General features: G+C 35.0%; 1 protein-coding gene across 10 annotated transcripts in view; it reads left to right on the forward strand.

Moving 5' to 3' along the window:
- CDC42BPA (CDC42 binding protein kinase alpha) overlaps positions 1-20545 on the forward strand; it is a 327675-nt gene that overhangs the window by 179079 nt on the left and 128051 nt on the right. For 8 of the 10 annotated variants that reach the window (XM_055323638.1, XM_055323632.1, XM_055323630.1 and 5 more), the window contains exons 12-14: positions 9240-9373; positions 18123-18365; positions 18615-18725. In XM_055323638.1, the coding sequence (XP_055179613.1) occupies positions 9240-9373; positions 18123-18365; positions 18615-18725 (488 nt within the window). The remainder of the gene's footprint in view (positions 1-9239; positions 9374-18122; positions 18366-18614; positions 18726-20545) is intronic. The other 2 variants (XM_055323635.1, XM_055323637.1) reach the window with 1 other exon arrangement.

Raw genomic sequence — 20545 nt, forward strand, 5'->3', positions numbered from 1 at the left:
TTGTTTTTAGAGTGACAGCCATTCTGACAGGTGCAAGGTGATCTCTGACTGTGGTTTTGATTTTCATTTCCCTGGTAATTTATGATGTTAATATCTTTTCATGTATCTGTTGGCCATCTATATGTCTTCTCTGGAAAAAATGTCCACTCAGATCCTTTGCCCATTTTTTAAATTGGATTTTTTGTCAGATATATGATTTGCAATTATTTTTTCCCTTCTGTTGGTTGCCTTATTTTGTTGATGGTTTCCATTGCTGTTCAGAAGTAAGTTTGATGAAGCCCCACTTATTGATTTTTGCAGTTGGTACCCCTTGTCTGGCTGTGGTATCATTGTAATGCTGGCCTTATAAAGTGACTTTGAAAGTATTCACTCCTCCTCCATTTTTTAGAAGAGTTTGAGAAGAACATTCTTCTTAAAATGTTTGGTAGAATTCACCAATAAAACCATCAGGTCCTGGGTTTTCCTTTCATCATTCTTACTCATTATTGGTTTGTTCAGATTTTTTAATTCTAATTTGGTCATACTTGGTTCTGTTTCTGTAGATTTATCAGTTTCTTCTGGGTTACCCAGTTTGCTGGCATATAATTGTTCATAGTAGTCTCTTAGGATCTTTGTATTTCTGTGATGCCCATTTAAATGTTTTCTCTTTCATTTCTGATTTTCTTTATATGAGTCTTCTCTTTTTTTTAGTCTAGCCGAAATTTTGCCAATTTTGACTGTTCACAAAACAATCTTTTAGTTTCATTAATCTTTTCTTTTGTTTTCCTGGTGTTTATTTCATTTACTGCTGCTCTGATCATTGTTAATTCCTTTCTTCTGCTAACTTAGTTTTAGTTTGTTGTTTTTCTAGCTGCTTGATATATACAGTTAGGTGTTTGAGATCTTTCATTTTTTAATGTAGGTGTTTATTACCATGAACTTTTTTTTAGAACTGCTTTTGCCATATTCCATAAGTTTTGGTTTATAGTGTGTCCACTTTTGTTTGTTAAAAATATTTTTTAATTCCCCTTTTAATTTCTTTTTGTGATCCATTCAGGGAGTGTTCTGTTCAATCTCTACATTTTTATGAGTTTTTCAGTTTCCTCCTTTATTGACTTCATTTGTAAATTGGTGATTTTCTGTAGTATTAAGCTTTGATTCCCTTCTCTTTATCTGTTGTATAGCTACTATAGTTGTTGGCTTTTTGGTTATCATGAGGCTAACACAAAATACCTTAGTTATAACGAGCAGATACCAATGTATGTTGATACCAATTGCTCCCTATTTATTGCATAATTGCTTTAAGTATTTTTTTTGAAGATTTTATTTATTTATTCATGAGACACACACACACAGAGAGAGAGAGAGAGAGAGAGAGAGCAAGAGAGGCAGAGACACAGGCAGAGGGAGAAGCAGGCTCCATGCAGGGAGCCCGACATGGGACTCAATCCTGGGACTCCAGGATCATGCCCCGGGCTGTGAAGGCAGGCATTAAACCCGCTGAGCCACTCAGGGATCCCAAGTATTTTTTCTTTATATGTTTTAGAAGCACATCAGACAAGGTTATACTATTTCCTGCAACTGTGAGATATAATTTAGAGAACTTAAGAGGAGGAAAAAAAATCCCTGTGGATTTACCCATATTTTTATATACCATCCTCACTTGCTTGCTTTCTGATATTTTGCTGAGCTACTTGTTCTGTTATTTATTTTCTGTTTAGATAATTTCCTTAAGCCATTTTTTTAAAGATACCCCTGCTATCAGCAAATTCTCTTAGCTTTTATTCATCTGAGAATGTCTTAATTTTTTCTTTATTACTAAAGAATATTTTTGCATAGCGTGTTGGATTAATAGTTATTTTGTTTTAGCATCTGAAAAATACTGTACCACTTTCTTAGGACTCCCTGGTCTTTGAGGAGAAATTCACTGTCATTCTGAGTATTTTTTCTTTTATCTAAAGTATTGTTTTTCTCTGGTTGCTTGCAAGGTTCTTCTCCTTTTATAGTTTTCTGATGTGTAATGGTGTGTTTTTGCATGGATTTTTTTGGGTTTATTCAGTTTGGGATTTGTTCTTCTGAAATCTGTACGTTCATGTGCCTTGCTAAATTTGGGATGTTTTTAGACCTAACTTCTTTGAGTACTTTTTCAGACCTGCCTACTTTCTCTTTTCTTTCTGGGACTCTGAAGATATGGATGTTAGATCTTTTGTTATCAACCCACAAATCTTGGGTCTCACAAATCTTGGTTCATTTTTGTTTTCATTCCATTATTTCTCTGCTGTTCAGATTGGCCAGTTTCTACTGTCTTACCTTCCATTTCACTGATTCCTCTGATCCCTCCTTTGTACTGTTGAATACATCTACCCAGATTTTTGTCTTATTTATTTCTAAAATTTCTGTTTTTTTTTTTTTTTTTGTAAACTTTGTTTCTTTGCTGAGACTTCCTATATCTTTACTTGGCTCTTCTGTTTGTTAATTTCTTTCAGATACATTCATAACTGCTCAGTGAAGCATTTTTATCATAACTTTTTAATGTCAGATATTTCTTGTTTTCTTTTTTGAGATTTTGTTTATTTGCTTTAGAGAGAGAGGGCAGGTGAGCAGGGGGAGGGGCAGAGGGAGAAGGAGAATCTCAAGCAGGCTCCACACTCATCAGAGCTGGACATGGGGCTCAGTCTCAGACCCTGAGATCATGACCTGAGCCAAAATCAAGAGTTGGAGGCTTAACTGACTGAACCACCCAGGCACCCCTTGTCATATATTTCTAGCATCTCTACTATTTTAGTGTCAGCATCCGTTGATTTTCTAATCTCATTCAAGTTGAAATTTTCCTGGTTCCTGATAGGATGAGTGATTTTCAATTAGTGATTCTGGATTTTGTTTAAACCTTCCATTTTTAGTTTGCTTCTCCTTGACACCCCTCCAGCAGTGGTGGATTGCCAGGTTGAGGTAAAAAAAAGCTCAGTATTGCCACTTGACCTCCCTTCACATCTAAGAAGGTCTCCTCATTATTCCTGGAAGGAATGGGGTGTTCTAGGCCCCCATCTGGTTTCTACTGACACTGTGGTAGGCATGGCCTTAGTACCCCTAGGCAGTGGTAGAAGTTCTCACTTCTTCTGACACCACCCCAGGGTGGGGACGGTGGAGAACCTCATTACTGTTGGTGGGGGTGGACATGCTAGTTGGTCACATGGTCTCCACTGACCCTACATGTGGGACAGTCTTGTTACCAACTGGTGGAGTTGAAAATCCTGGCCCTTTACCAGTCCTCTTCTGGATACCTGCACAGCGTGTTGGGGCACTTTGTTCCAGCCTTATGTGATTGGAAATATGTCACATGTCCTTTGCTGACAGAAGTGTTCCTGGGGCAAGTTATCTCTGTGCTATTTAACCTGAGTAGAATGGTTCTGTCTACTGAAAGTGTTCTGTCTTAGCGGTTTGCTCTTTTCCTGGTCCTTTGGGTAGAAAGAGTAGGCTTTTGTTGGGGCTTGTTGGCATTCCTGGCTTTCTGGTGTCTGTAGCTCTGCGTCTGGGAAATAGAAATCAGAAAGAAAACCCAGGGAACATCCCACCATGTTGGTCCACATTCCCGACACCACTGTGTCACATTCCCTTGTCCTTGTCGGTCATCTTTTTTCTCCCCAAATTTCAGTTTTCTTATGTTTGTTTTATGTTAATATCCAGGAGTTTTAGTTGAATTTAATGGGAAGAGGGGAAGTGCATCTATTCCATCTTTCTGGAAGCAGAAGTCCGTAGAGTAAGCTCTTCAAGTGTAAATCTGGTCACTTCACAGCTTCAGCACACATGCTCAAATGTCTTCCAAGGATCCTCACAATTTCTATGTTCTTTCCAAGGCCCTTCGTTATTGAGCATATTTGCCTCTCCAGCTTCAAGTCTTGTTACTATTGCCCAGCAGCTATGCCGCCATAGTGAAGGACTCTTAGTCTGCTCGCTCACCTTCAGGGTTTTCACATATTTTGTGTTGTTTTATCTCGTTTCTTTCTCCATGCCCTTTTGCTTCCTCCCTTCCTTCTTCGTTTATTCATTTTTGCTTGTTTGCTGGGAACACTCTTTACCTGGCACATTCACACTCCTCTGTGATATATTTTACCACTGACTTTTTTATTTGAATGTTGCTTTACTTCCATCACCTCACTGCTAGACTAAGCTTCTTGAAAGTAGAAACTTTGACCCTTTTCATCACTGATGTGTCTGAGTGTGTGGCAGACTGCTTGACATGTTAAAAAAAAAAAAAAACCAAGTTGGTATTTGTGGATGAGTGAGTGACTAAGTGAAACTTTGCTCTTGGAAACCTCTGACTGCATCCTGAGGCGTCTTCCTACGTTGTGTCTCTACAGGCAGCTCCTCACTCTTCCCTTATGTACGAATCAGCAGTGCCCAGAGTCCTCCTAATGGGGAGATTGGTTACCATTGAACTCCTGGCACTTGGGATTTCCTTCTTTACTCCTGCCTTCTCCCTGAGCTCACGCTTACATGACTGCTCTTCACTCTGTGTGTTTCAGCCTCTCCTGGGACTGGGACAGAACCAGTGAAAACAACATTGAGGGAAAGGGAAATCTTCTTTTTAGTATTCTTCTTTCTCAGCCTCTCTTTTCTTGGTCGGGTGCTATTCTCTGCACCATGATTCCATTCCATCTCTCCAGTATCATCCGTTCATTTTTAAACCCTTTTCTTTTTTAAACGCTTTTTTTTATTGAGGTAAAATGTAAGTAACATAAAAATTAGCATTTTAACCACTTTTAAGTAACAGATCAGTGGCATTAAACACATTCATATGCTGTACAGCCATCACCTGCTGTTTCCATGGCCTGTCATTTTCCCACTTGGAAACTCTCCACCCATCAGATGCCAGCTCCCCATTCCACCCACAGCCCCTGGCAATCCCATTCTCTTTTCTGTTCCTCTGAATTTGACAGCTCTAGGAACCTCATGTACGTACTGTCATAAAATATCTATGCTTTTGTGGCTGGCTTATGTCACTTAGCGTAGTCTATTCAAAATTCATCCATGTTGTAGCAGGTGTCAGAATGACCTTCCTTAATAACAGCATCCTACTGTGTATGTATAAATACTCCATTTTGTTTATTCATTCATCTGCTTATGGGTGCTGGGACTGCTTCTCCCTTGTGTTTATTGTAAATAATGCTGAGGGTACCTGTATTTGTTCAGGTCCTTGCTTTCTCTTCTTTGGGGCATATAGCAAGAAGTGGCATTCCTGAATTTATATGGAAATTCTGTGTTTAATGTTTTTAGGAATTGCCATACTGTTTTCCATTTACATTCCCACCAGCAACATTCATTCATTCTTAATTCAATCCATAAACCTCTTTATGGAGTTGCTACTCTGTACCAAAAATTATAGTAGGTACCAAAGGCATAGTGATAAGGCTGAGGGTGATTATTATCTGTGTCTCATTCATTATTACACCCACGCTGCCTTAAACAGTTGATGTAAGAGCTAGAGATAGAGCACAGGCTCCCTAGGGACCTGCCTGATGAGTGGCCCTAACTATAGTCGTGGCTGTAAAGGAAAAGTGTCCAAATCACCTTCTAAATGATGTTCCTCTAGCTACTTCTTAAGCAGGATCTTTGTGTGAACAAATATGCATCATCAGTGTCTTTCTATCTTTTTCTTCCCTATGGCAATGTTTTATAAATATTTAAACTCCTGGAAAACTTAGTAAGTTTATAATTACTTACAATTTCTTTTTAAAATCTGCTTTCCTCATCCCACTCTAAATTCCCAGGAGGGTAAGACAGAGTTTCCTTGTGTCATCCAACAGTCAGTCAATACATACTTGTTGACCATCTGCTGATAAAAATAAAAATTCATACTCTCATTTAATATTTTTCCATGAGAAAATAGTTTCTTCCTAAATAAAATAATTCTCATAACCTGTAATGTACTTCTTAACTCCCTTTCTTTTGTTGCCTTGAGATGAGTGGTTTGTGCCTCCACGTCCTGTCTCTTCAACACTAAGCTCTCTTTCTCTCTCTCCCTGTCTGGTTGTCTCTCTTGCACACACACTTCCCTATATCATGTAAGTAAAGGAGAAAGATAGTGAATGGAGGGAGGAGGTCGAAAATAGAGGAACCTATTTTCCCCCATTGTGATTCAAAGTCAGATCTCCTCACATTTCAGAAGAGTTATGGATTATTTTAGGAGTAGGAGCATAAGGGAGAAGCTGTGACACTGTGTCCTTGTGCATCAGGGTGAGGTGCTTTGGTGGTTCTACTCCCCTGAGCACACCTACACTCCACTCTGAGTGATTCCCTGAGCTGCCATAACCTGCCACACAGTGTACATTTGATTTTCTGCTTCATTTATCATTTGAAGAGTGTTACTCTTGTCTTCCTGAGTTGGTCATCTCCTTCAAAGCAGAGACTCTATTTTATATTTTTCTTAAACACTACACAGTGCAAAGAAAATTTATTTACTGTGTGTTGATCCATTATTAAATCCTTATTACTAAGAGATTGAATCTGATGATTGTATTAGCAGCAGTGAGTTAAGAACCATTTTGTTGGGATGAGCTAATAACCCCCTTTGCTAGTACTGCTTCTTCTATTCACTAAAACTGTTTTTAAATTATTTGTCTAAATGGCATGGTTCATCATGTTGCATGAGATATTTTTTGATAGTCTTGGAGGATTTCTCACAAAGTTTTGAACCATTCACTGTTTGTTATAGTGAAAGTAAACATTCCCGTACCTTAGCCATTTTAGAGTGGTTGGCGAAGTTTAGTGCATTCTGGACTTTCCTTGATTTGGGATTTTTATCTTTAGGGAATACAAAGTTCTGTGTATATCAAATACAAGTGTTCCACTTCTCTTCATATTGGAAGATTTTATAAATAATCAAGTGAGTTTGTCTTCAGCCTTTCTATGTGAAACATGAAAATGTGACATAAGATTCATATTATATACTTAACAACACCATTGCAAAGCAGCCAAAGCAAAATGGCTGGGATAAAACTAGAATTTAACCTAAACTGAAAAAAGACAACCATCCTTGAAGGCTGTCAAAGTGGTCTCATGGAATCATTTTGCTGTAAACTTTTATGTAATGCAATTTTATGAAACACTGATTTCAGAAAGTTTTGTTTCTAACAAAAAGCAGCTGAGATAAGCAAATGACTCAATAATTTGCAAAAAACTTTAACATAACTGGGGAAGAGCTCTTCGGAGTGCAGAAAGGAGGTAGGCCATTTGCTTTGACGTGGATGGAACTGAACTGGAGGGTATTATGCTGAGTGAAATAAGTCAATCGGAGAAGGACAAACATTATATGGTCTCATTCATTTGGGGAATATAAAAAAATAGTGAAAGGGAATAAAGGGAAAAGGAGAAAAAATGAGTGGGAAATACCAGAAAAGGAGACAGAACTCCTAACTCTGGGAAATGAACTAGGGGTGGTGGAAGGGGAGGTGGGTGGGGGGTGGGAGTGACTGGGTGACAGGCACTGAGGTGGGCACTTTACGGGATGAGCACTGGGTGTTATTCTATATGTTGGCAAATTGAACACCAATAAAAAATAAATTTTTTTTAAAAAAAAGAAAGGAGGTGGGCATTCTCAGAGGGAGAATGCCCTTAACCATAAAATGGGATTGAAGTTAGCCACGTCACTTACTAAATTTTGACTCCATATTGTTAGAAATAACAAATTGTTGAAGTTAAGTTTTTACAGTGTTAAAAACTTCAAGAAAAATAGCACTTAAAATGTTTCGAAGAAGTTAGTATAGGCAGAAAAATTCCAACACGAAATGCCAAAATTTGAGAAAATGATAAAATAAAAACTTCTGAGTATGACTACATACTCTGTTATCTTTAAGAGTAAGCATCAATGATCTTTTAGTGAAACATTCTTCAAGTGAAACATTTATTAAGTTAGACCATTAAAATCATACTTTTAAGACAAAATGAAAACTAGTTAAATGCAACTTTGCAGATATTTTTGAAAATTGTTAAAAAAAAACAACTGTGGTATCCATAAATGTATCTAGACTTTCAAAATACCTACAATAAATAAACTCTTACTAAATCTATGAGTTTAGGGCACTGAATATCAGTAAATTATTTGATTTAAGCAATGTAGCACCAGTTAGTATATGACACACTAATGCAGTTTAGTGACTTTTTGACCACAGGACTTATCTATACACATGAAATGCTCTTTTCAGTAGGCCTAATGTATTATAATCACTACTTCATTTATTGAAAGCATTGAACTCAACAATGTGCAGTACTTTATGCATCTGTTCCCACACTTGAATATGTAAAACTTGGGGATCTTGTTAAATACAGATCAGATTCATTTAGGTCTGGGATGGGGCTTGGGATACTGCATTTCTAACAAGGTCCCAGAGGATGCTAATGCTACTTGTCTGGAAAGGACACTAAGAGTAACAAGGTTCTATAGAATAGAAAATACCGAGAACAAAAATTCACAAGGAATGTGTTTAGATTTCTCTGTTTTTATGAGCTTCAATTCTTTAATTTGCTAATTTACTTTTGATGCCAGGAATGTTTTGTATCAATTTATTAAATTTTATTTAAGCATGTATTAAAATTAGTAATTTTGTTTCATTTCCTAATAACTCTCCTGAAGTGATGATGTTAAGTGTCCTTTAATAACATTACTTTCCCAGTTAGGTTGATGCCAGAGTTCTGAGCTGTAGTCTTTGCTCTGATACCCATTTAGCAATGTGACCTCAGGCTAGATATTCCCTTTGTTGGGCTTCAGTGTCTTCTTCTAGATCAGAGGTTTTCGAATACTTGCTTTCACAAATCAGAGTTTGTTCTTCAGATAACCACTAGTGAAACTGGGCTGGGGGTCTGCAACCAATAGAAGCACGGCCATCTTACAAGTAACCTGACATCAGCACACAAATGCTAATAACCTTCCTTAGAGGAAAACTGTTTTATTGTTTTTGTTTTAAGCTTTTAATTGTTTCTAAAGGTATTTTTTTTGAAATATTATACTTCTTTTTCTAATAGAAATGTAAGGCACTTTTGCACACAAGTCTTACACATCTCCATAGTGGCACTAGCTACTCACCAGCTTTACAGTGAACTTGCTAAAAACATTTATGAGTCATAGTCATAGGGGTATGTGGTGTCCATAAGCCTAATACCAAATTCAAAATACTTTATTTTTTTTAATTTGGTTGTATAAAACCTTGGTTTCAAACATTTGTTTTTATACAAATAATAAAATAATTACTATCTTCTCTTTATAGAATCAAGTCATTTGGAACAACAACTTGAAGAAGCCAACTCTGTGAGGAGAGAGTTAGATGATGCTTTTCGACAAATCAAGGCTTATGAAAAACAAATCAGAATACTTCAACAAGAAAGGGAAGAATTAAACAAGGTAAAAATATGTAGATAGATTGTTAAAGCTGCTTTTGGATTCTTTTTTTTTTTTTTTAGATTTTTATTTATTTATTCATGAGAGACACACAGAGAAAGAGAAAGAGAGAGGCAGAGACACAGGCAGAGGGAGATGCAGGCTACATGCAGGGAGCCTGACGTGGGACTCGATCCTGGATCCCCAAGATCAGGCCCTGGGCTGACGGCAGCACTAAACCGCTGAGCCACCTGGGCTGCCCAATGCTTTTGGATTCTTAACTTTGTTTATTAATTGTATACTGAAAGCTTTCCTAGTGAATTACAACGAGTATATTCTGTCTGTAAAATATTGGTGTAAAAATTTAACAATTATTTTGGTGTATGTCATTTGATTAGTAGCTGGCAATGAAGAAGCTTTTATATTCTCAAGATTTTAAAGTTTAGAATCATTTATTCTTTTTAAAAGTTAATAATTGAAGGACTTGATTAAAAGTAAATGTAATTGAAAAATATTAAAAAGGAATAAGCAAATAGTAAAATATTTTAGTGTCTATGGAAAAATAAATATAGGCATATTTTCATTGTGATTTTGATATGAACATTCTTTTCCTTTTTAAGATTTTATTTATTTATTCATGAGAGACACAGAGAGAAAGAGAGACAGACAGAAGGAGAAGCAGGCTCTGTGCAGGGAGCCTGATGCGGGACTTGATCCCAGGACTCCAGGATCACGCCCTGGGCCAAAGGCAGGTGCTAAACCACTGAGCCACCCAGGGATCCCCTGATCTGAACATTCTTAAAAGATTATAACAAAAATTTCTTTAATGTTTTAATTATTTTTTGAAATGTCAATTTGTTTTTCAAATGATGGATAAACAGGCAAAAGTTATTTTCATAAAAACTGTATGTAACACTTAAACAGCATTGTAACATCAGCAAAATTTATTAATAGCCAAGACACTCTAACACATCCAGTAGGGAATAATATTCAAGCACCAGAGAAGAATACTTTACCTGAATCACTCAGTGTATGGACTTTGCCTTTCATTAACAAATTTAAAATGTTGGAATTAATACTAGCCAACACCAAAAAGAAATGATTGGTTTAGGGCATAGTATAAATAGTATTCAATGATACAGAATATTAATTGATAATATAATGAATTTCTTTTGGGGAAAGATTTTAAAGTCTTGCTGCCAGTAAAGAAATGGAGGCAATTAAAAATAAAACAACATTTGCTGATGAAGATAATCAAAAAGACTAACAGAAAGCTGTAACAGTTAAATTGAATTAGATTAGTATATTTTTACTTTTTTCTTAATACAGTTACAAGCAGTGTTGTGTACAGATCCATTTAAATTTAAAGTCAATTTAAAAATATTTTGAATTCATAACATGTCCTATCTGTTCTAATGTGGTAATATTAGTACTAATTATTATGTATTTAAAGGTGGGATTATTCAGCCAAACTTAGTAAACATAAAAAGGATAAAATCTGATATTTAGATTTATAGTAATGAGTATCTTGCCAATTTTAATAAGTTTTAATATTAAAAATCCTTTTAGTATATTTTGAGAGGAGGGTAGTGCTGAAAGGTAACATTATATTGTTAACAAATCTTAAGTGATTTGCTTAATATCCTACAGGCAGCAGATACTCCTTTTAAGAGTTTTTTCATTTGATACATATAAAAGAACAAATGTAACATTATATGAGTTTTAATATAAATGCACACCTCTGAACCTACCATCTAATTTAAGGAAGAGAACATCACCAATTTTGTAGCATAGCCCCTGGACCATTGTTTTTTTTTAATCCCTTTCTCCTTACTTCCCTGAAAATGGTAATCACTGTTCTGAATTTTATGTCAATCATTTCCTTATTGAAAAAAATTTTTTATTACATACTAGTATATCACTAATATATCATATATAATAAAATAAACTTATATGGTGACAAATGGTAGCTACATTTCTCATTTCTCATGGTGAGCCCTGAGTAAGATATAGAATTGTTGATGCTGTGTCATACACCTGAAACTAATATAACATTATGTGTTAATTATATTTCAGTAAAAATAAAAACACCAGTGACAAATATTAAAGATGAAATTATAATCTGATACATTATTTCTGGAAAGCTAATTTGCAAAAAGTATCTAAAACCTTAAAATACTGAAATATTTGACATAGTAAACTCCCATTTGTCGAAATTTAATTTAAGAAGATAATCAGGGATGCCTGGGTGGCTCAGTAGTTGAGTGTCTTCTGCCTTCGGCTTAGGGTGTGATCCTGGAGTACCGGAATTGAGTCCCACATTGAGCTTCCTGGATGGAGCCTGCTTCTCCCTCTGCTTATGTCTCTGCCTCTCTCTCTGTGTCTCTCATGAATAAATAAATAAAATCTTAAAAAAAAAAAGATAATCAGACATTTAAACAAAGATTTACTCACAGAGAAATTTCTCACCACATTTATAAAAGAAAAATATTAGAAATAACTGAAATGCCCAACCAGTTCATATGATGAAATAGTGTATAGCCATTAAACTTGGTGGCTAAAGAATTTTTAATCCCATAGGAAATTAAATATATATGTATTATTTAGTGTTGCTTGTTTCTGAGCTTTGTAAAATAGTATATGCAGTTTTTTGCGCTTTGTCTATTTCACTTATATTTCTAAGAGCATTCATTTAGTTGCTATATAGTATACCATTATGTGAACACTCCAGAAGTTAGTTATTCCATTTTTTTTATATATAGACATCAAGGTTGCTTATACTTGACCACTACTATAAATGAATATTCATGAACAATATGCTGAAATGCATACACTTGCATATACAAACACTAGGAGAATAACTGGGTCATAAGTAATGCAAATATTCTATTTTTATGATAATGCCAAATCACTTTCCACTGATTATACTGATTTATACTCCCACTCCCACCACCTAGTGTATACTCAACAATACTTCATATTATTAGATGTATATTATTTTGGACAACCTAGTTGAAATTGACATTTTGAGTCTAGAATTATGTGTTGTTATAAGTCACTTCTCTAACTACTAATGAGGTTGAGTCTCTTACATATGCCTATCTATCATTTATATTTCTTCTTTTGTGAAGTGCCTCTCAATCCCCTTTGTATATTTTTCTCTTGGGTTGTCTTTTTCTTATTGGTTGGTTAAGAATTCTTGAAAATTTTATGTTAATCTTTTGTCAGTTGTGTATGTTACAGATATCACTCAGTGCTTGTCTTTTCACTTTCTTTAATGGGATCTTTTGTATAACAGAAATTCTTAGTTTTAATGTAGTCAAATTTATCACTCTTTTTAAAGTTTTGCTGGCTTGTGTAAAAATCTGAGGTTAAAAGTGCTTACTTTCTTAAAAAAAGTGCTCACTTTCTTTTTATTTTGAGGTTTTAAAGTTCGATCTTTCATATTTAAATTTTTAATACAGCAGAAATTTATTTTTTCATATCATGTGAGATAAGGATCCAATTTCAGTTTTTTTCTGTGTAGCTAACCAGTTGCTCATTTACTAAATAGGCTCTCTTTCCCACAGTGATGTGTGATGTCACTTCTGTCATATGTTACACTTCCATTTATGAATGAGTCTATATCTCATTCCTTAAAAACTGTGATGGGATTTTGATGAAAGTTGCATTAAATCTGTAGAGTAATTTCAAGATAACTGACATCATTATAGCATTGAGTCTTTAAGTTCTTAGAATTCATATTTATTAATATCATTCCAAACTCACACACAGATTTCAAGAGCAGAGTGTAGTATTGTGATATACATAGAGCAGAAATAACCACATCCTTCCGCTGTATGCTAATTCTTACCTCTGGGGCAGTGCAATGAGAGCTACATAGTTGAAACCCTACATGTATGGAATCTCTTGTGGATGTGAGGAACCCCGAAAAAGTGAGTCTAGAGCTTTCCTATAAAGGAGAATGGCGGATGCTTCCTATTCCCCTCCTCCTTGCCAATTCCACCCACCCTTCTGCGAGTCTCCTTGGAAATGTAAAGAGAAGGATCGGAAGTGGACTCTTTAGAATATAAATGAATCACTCCAGTGGAAAGATAAGCCCAGAGTCTCAAGCTCTATAAAGGGGATCACTCCCTGATCCAGGCTCCTCTCTCTCTCCCCACCCCTGTCGAAGTGTGAGCACATATTTCCAGCAGTTAAATTGCTGTGGAGTTGCTTATTCTTAATTAGTCCTAAACTACAAGGCTTGCTGTGAGCCCAGGTCCCAAGTTTCAGTAAAATTTGTTTACGAAGGCCTATTTGGAGAAAAACATAAAAATATTTTCTCTAGAGCCCCACAGTCTTTCTATCCAGAAACATGTTGTATTCTCCATATACCAAAAACATTTTAAAATGTTTTTCCATAAAATTTTATGCATGTCTTATTTCTCTTTCTTTAAATTTATTATTCTATTTTTTCATATTTTAAATGGTATCTTTAAAATTATATTTTGCTCTGGCAACATGGCTAAATTCTTATTAATTGTACTAATATTTGAGATTCTTTATGGTTCTCTGAAAATAATGACAGTTTTGTTTCTTCCTTTGGTTTTATGACCTTTCTTTCTTTCCTTGTCTTACTATACTAGCTAGAACCCACAGTACAGTGTTGAATAGAACTCGTGATAGCAGGCTTCCCTGTCTTATTCCTGATTTCAAAGAAAATGCCTTTACTGTTTCACCACTAATGTTTTATGTAGGTTTTTGGTAAATATTTTTTATCAGGTTAAGAAAGTTCTCTTCCTATTTTGCTAATAATTTTTATCAAGAATGAGTATTGGACTTAATAAATGCACTTTTCTGTACACTGTTGCAGCTAATTTCTAGGAATTTGTTAATATCTATTGATGTATTTATATAATTGTCCTTTAATAACTTGGTTTGGTAAATTGCATTGATGGACTTTTTCTTTCTTTTTTTTAAAAAATATTTTATTTATTTATTTGAGAGAGTGACAGAGCAAGCATTAACGGGGGTGGGGGGTGGGGGGGAGATAGGGAGAGGGAGAAGCAGACTCCCCTCTGAGCAGGGAGCTGATGCGGGGCTTGATCCCAGGACCCTGGGATCATGACCTGAGCTGAATGAAGGCAGATGCTTAACCACCTGAGCCACCCAGGTGCCCCGATGGGACTTTTTCTAATGTTAAACATTTTTGCATTTCTGGGTTAAACCTAAATAATGTGTATTATCTCCTAAATAACAACATGCTAGTTATGAAACAATGAAATAGCATTGTTACTGGAGTGCTTTACATGTATTAGATCACTTAATCTTTATAAGAGCCTTGTGATTTAGGTGGTATTATTCTATTCTCATTTTATAAATGATGAGACCAAGCACAGAGAGATCAAGTACGCTTGCTCAACTTCATAGAGCTAGAAAGTGGTGGAGCTGGAATTTCAACACAAGGAGTCAAGGTCCAGAGTTCATGCTTATCAACTTATATGTCACTGGAGTTGATTTGCTTACATCTTTTTTTGGTTGGATTTTTTGTTTTCCTCAGTAAGATTGGCTTGTCATTTTTTTCTATTCTGATGTTTTTATGATATTAAGGTTACACTGGTCTCATAGAATGAGTTGGGTAGAATTGCCTCTTTTTCTCTTCTTTATAAATTATTGCATAAGAGGAATTTTTATTCCTTGAAACACTGAAGGAATCACTTGTGAAACCACCTGAGTTCGGAAATTCTCTCCCACAGAGTGGATAGGGAATGTTTGTTAACTATTGATTTAGGTACTTTAATTATTAAAGGACTTATTTAGCCTTCTATTTCTTGGTGAAACAATGTTGATAAATTGTATTTTTATAGGAATTCACTAATTTCAAAAGTTAGCAAATTTACTAGCATAAGTGTTTCATTGTATTTTTTTGTTAGCTTTTTTGATCTCTTCTGGATTTGTAGTTACAACCTTTTTTCTTTCTTAATATTATTTCTTTTTGCATTTATTCTTCTCTCCTTGATCTCACCAGATACTTTCCTGTTTTATTTTCCTATTTATTATTTTTCTCAAAGAACCAACTTTTGCCTTTGTTGATATTCATTATCCTAACATTTCTGTTTCATTAGTTTATGTCCTGATTTTTATTATCTTCTCATATTGGCAGAAGTATTAATGTGTTTTCTCTCTCTTTTTATGTGGAACTTCATTGAATTAAAACCTTTTATTAAATAAAAAACCTTTTATTTTTTTTTTACTTTTTATTTTTTTAGTTTCAATATAAGTATTTAGCTATAAATCTTCTAGGTAAACCTTTTATTGCATCTTCAAGTTATAATATATGTACTCAATATTTTTATTTTTTTTGTTATTTTTCACCTTTTTTTAAGTTCTAAATATTTTAACACTCTTTATGACTTTTCTCCTTGACCAGTGTGTTGTGGAATTTATTAGCTTTTTTATTTTTGATTTCTGTTTTAATGATGATATTAAAGAACTTGATTTTTAATATCTGTTCTTTGAAATCTGCTGAGACTTGTTTCACAGCTTAGACAGACTGTTCCATTTTTTACCTTTTATTTATTTTTATTATCATTATTTTTTAAGATTTTATTTTTAAGTAATCTCTACACCCAACATGAGACTTGAACTTACAACCCTGAGATCAGGAGTCACACACTCTACCAACTGAACAAGCCAAGCGCCAACCATTTTTAAATGTTCACTGTGTACTTGAGAAGAATGTATGTTTCCAATATTGGATGCAAGCTTCTACATATGAAGCTTAATCATCTTCTTGATCATATTCACTGTGTTTTAACTGCTTTGTTTATTAATGATTGTCAAATTGAAATTTCTCTTTATGATCATGTGTTTACCAATTTTTCAATGATCTTGGAATTTCTTTGTAATCTATTTTGAGTGTACCTTGTGGAATACATAAAAGTTTAGAATAGCATTTCTTTCTAGTGTTGAATTTTATCATTGCGTAGGATATTCTCCTTAATGCTTTTTTAAATTAACGTCTAGATATTATTTTGTAATTTATTATAACAGCCTTCGCTTTTTCATATTTATTTTGACTGCTAATGTATGTAGATATGTTTCTACCAACTTACTTTCTGATTTATACTTGTCATGCTTTTTCTGTGCCTATCTTTGCTTCCTTTCTCACCTTTTAAAAATTGTGGTAAAATATCTATTTTATAAAATCTGTGCTAACCACTTTTAAAATGTACAATTAGGTAGTGTACAGTACATTCACATTGTTGCATAACCAATCTCCAAAATTGTTTTCATCTTGCAAAATTTTTCTTGAATTTCAATTGAAATGTGTGTTTTTGTTCCCACTTTACTTGCTACTTGTAACAGTTTCTAGTAGTTGGTCTTGAATTTTATCATGCATATTTAACAAAGTCTAAATTTACTATCTTAAGCCACACCTCCCAATCAATTTAGGGACCTTTAACTCTGTTACCTCATCCCAACTTCAGTGTGGTTTTTCACTAATATTTTACTTGTATCATTTTATCTGCTGTCCAAATGAGACATTTTTATAATACAGTCTCATACACATGTTTGTTTACATGCACATTTATGTTTACCAGTTTCTTAGTCCTCCATTTCTCTGCCATTTGCTTTTAAAATTATTTTTCCTTTTCCTGAAGTAAATCTTTAGAGGTTCCTATTTAGCGGAGATCTGATCGTGATAAGCTCTGTCAGTTTTTGTTTATATGAATTTAATTATTTTAGCCTCATACTTGAAAGGGACTTTTCTGGATATACAAGTTTAATTATTTTCTTACCTCATTAGAAACATTTTCCTCTGTGTTTCTACTGTTACTTCTTAGTCTATCTGTTTTTGTTTTTAAGGATGGAGAATAGGTGATTTGTCTTTTTTTCATTGATTTAAGGACATTTATTTTTATTTGGTGCTATACAATATTTTTTTTAATTTCTGGATTTCAGCTTTAACATTTTTTTCTTGCTTTATAAATGTAGCGCTTACTGCATTGATGGACTCAAGTCTTTAAACACTTCCATTTTTTCATTTCTAAATGTTCTGCACAGTTGTTTTATAAATCTGGTCGTTTTTAGTAGTCTTTTGTCATTTTCCTATTTTTATTATTTATTTTTACTTCCTCAGATGTTTCATACATGCCAATTTTAGGTTAATATTTGATAATTCTAATGTCCAAATATCATTGGAGTTTGTTTTTATTGTTTCTGTTCTTCGCTATGGTTGTTTGTTCTTTGGGTGTTTAGGGAATCTATGGTGAAGTCATATTTTCGTGCTCGTAAAAATCCTACATTTTGTTGAGGCTCTTTCCTCAAAAACAGTTTGCATTTCCTTTTGCCAGAAGGCAGACTTGAGTGCTTTCACTCCCAAGTTTCTCACTTTGATCTGGGAGTTTATTTAGCCTTTCCTCCTTGCTTCTGGCCTAAACCTCCACATAAGAGCATTCCTTGTTTTTTATCATTTGTAATGATTACATTTCACAAAATCTTTATTTTAACCATCCTATTTGGTATTCCTGTACTCTTTATTTATTTTTGGAAACTAAGGTACTGGAATTAAATCAATTCTTCATCACAGCATGGTAGCATCAGAAATTGAGAATATGAACAGATCACCTTGGTTTTAATATCTTTTCAGAAGTAGTGAATTTCTTTTAATTTTGTCCTGAGATGAATAATTTTGGCTCTTTTTGACTTCATGATAGCTACTTTGATGGCCAAAATTGGTCCCTAGCTTGCAGAATTGGTAACTTATATTCTTTTTACAAAACTGTAGGAACTAGTCCAGGCTAGTGAGCGATTAAAAAACCAGTCCAAAGAGCTGAAAGACGCACACTGTCAGAGGAAACTGGCCATGCAGGAATTCATGGAGATCAATGAGCGGCTAACAGAATTGCACACCCAAAAACAGAAACTTGCTCGCCATGTCCGAGATAAGGAAGAAGAGGTGGACCTGGTGATGCAAAAAGTTGAAAGCTTAAGGCAAGAACTGCGCAGAACAGAGAGAGCCAAAAAAGAGGTTAGTAGTCAGGCAGATTTTCTAGTGCTCACGGGGTAGTGATTAAAGCTGCTTTTTCCAGATGAGTGAAATCATGTCTCATTCTTTAATTGTTAAAAACTGTTTTTTTTTTAGTTTAGTAATTTTATTTAATATGATATCAACATTTGAGTTATCTTCTTGTTACAAGGTAAATTCCCATGGGGAAAAGCATTTTATTGGAAAAACAATTATAACCATGACATCTGCTTTTTTCATTTTATTTTAAAGCTGGAAGTTCATACAGAAGCTGTGGCTGCTGAAGCATCTAAAGATAGGAAACTGCGTGAACAGAGTGAGCATTATTCTAAGCAACTGGAAAATGAATTGGAGGGTCTAAAGGTAGGGTTTGATTTCATATTTGTGAAGTTGAATTAATTTTCTTCTTTTTAGGTTTAACAGAAGTGTTAGTTTATGTACTTTCTTTGATGTGGAGTGAAAACTAGCTACCCTTCAAACCTAGTATTCTTAATTCTCTTTCTTACTAGTAGGAAGCTAATGTAGACTTCCTCATCATTCTGGAAGGAAAGGGAAGATTAAGTTTAGTGGGGAGAAGAAATCTATCAGGAAAGAGTTCAAATATTTAGGAAGGGCTGCACAGCTGGACAAGATGTATCAGTCATCTGCATGGGAGACATGGTTAAGTACCCAGACCCTCTATCTTATAAATGGCATAGGAGAGGCTCAGGGGTAGCTCCACAGATACTTAGGTTGGAATGGGATGATAATGGGCCTGGGCTAACCATCTGAGCAGAAGTGTTAGCAAGGGTAATCCTTGTACCAACTGTAGTTGGACTGCTTGATTTTAACCCCTAGCCTCATGAATTACTAGCCATGTAATGCTGAACAAAACATTTAACCTCTTTGGACCTTAATTTTCCTATCTGTAAAACCCTGTCTCAATGGTTTTATGTAAGGAGTATACGCATATATTTTTTTTTTATTTATTTTTTTTTATAAATTAATTTTTATTGGTGTTCAATTTACCAACATACAGAATAACACCCAGTGCTCATCCCGTCAAGTGTCCCCCTCAGTGCCCGTCACCCATTCACCCCCACCCCCCGCCCTCCTCCCCCTCTACCACCCCTAGTTCATTTCCCAGAGTTAGAAGTCTTTATGTCTGTCTCCCTTTCTGATATCTCTCACACATTTCTTCTCCCTTCCCTTATATTCCCTTTCACTATTATTCATATTCCCCAAATGAATGAGAACATACACTGTTTGTCCTTCTCCGGTTACTGTGGCCAAGTTCAAAAAGGGTGTTGCCTGAGTTCTCCTCTGGGATTTTGATGGAATCTTGTCTCACATTTAGATCTTTCATCTATTTTGAGTTTATCTTTGTGTATGGTGCAAGAGAGTGGTCCAGTTTCATTCTTCTGCATGTGGATGTCCAATTTTCACAGCACCATTTATTGAAGAGACTGTCTTTCTTCCAGTGGATCGTCTTTCCTCCTTTATCGTATATTAGTTGACCATAAAGTTCAGGGTCCACTTCTGGGTTCTCTATTCTGTTCCATTGATCTATGTGTCTGTTTTTGTGCCAGTACCACACTGTCTTGATGAACACAGCTTTGTAGTACAACCTGAAATCTGGCATTGTGATGCCCCCAGATACGGTTTTCTTTTTTAAAATTCCCCTGGCTGTTTGGGGTTTTTTCTGATTCCACACAAATCTTAAAATAATTTGTTCTAAGTCTCTGAAGAAAGTCCATGGTATTTTGATAGGGATTGCATTATACGTGTAAATTGCCCTGGGTAACATTGACATTTTCACAATATTAATTCTGCCAATCCATGAGCATGGAATATTTTTCCATCTCTTTGTGTCTTCCTCAATTTCTTTCAGAAGTGTTCTATAGTTTTTAGGGTATATTTTGAGAACCATTTGAATGGTAAATGGTTCTCTAACCTTTTATTTTCAGGTTGTAGGTGTCCTTCTGTCTAAAATGAGTCTCTTGTAGACAGCAAATAGATGGGTTCTGCTTTTTTATCCAGTCTGAAACCCTGCGCCTTTTGATGGGGTCATTAAGCCCATTCACGTTCAGAGTTACTATTGACAGATATGAGTTTAGTGTCATCATGATATCTATTTAGTCCTTGTTTTTGTGGATTGTTCCACTGAACTTCTTCTTAAAGGGGAGTTTTAAGAGTCCCCCTTA

This window comes from Nyctereutes procyonoides, unplaced genomic scaffold (genome assembly GCF_905146905.1).
Source record: "Nyctereutes procyonoides isolate TBG_1078 unplaced genomic scaffold, NYPRO_anot_genome, whole genome shotgun sequence".
Classification (NCBI taxonomy): Eukaryota; Metazoa; Chordata; class Mammalia; order Carnivora; family Canidae; genus Nyctereutes; species Nyctereutes procyonoides.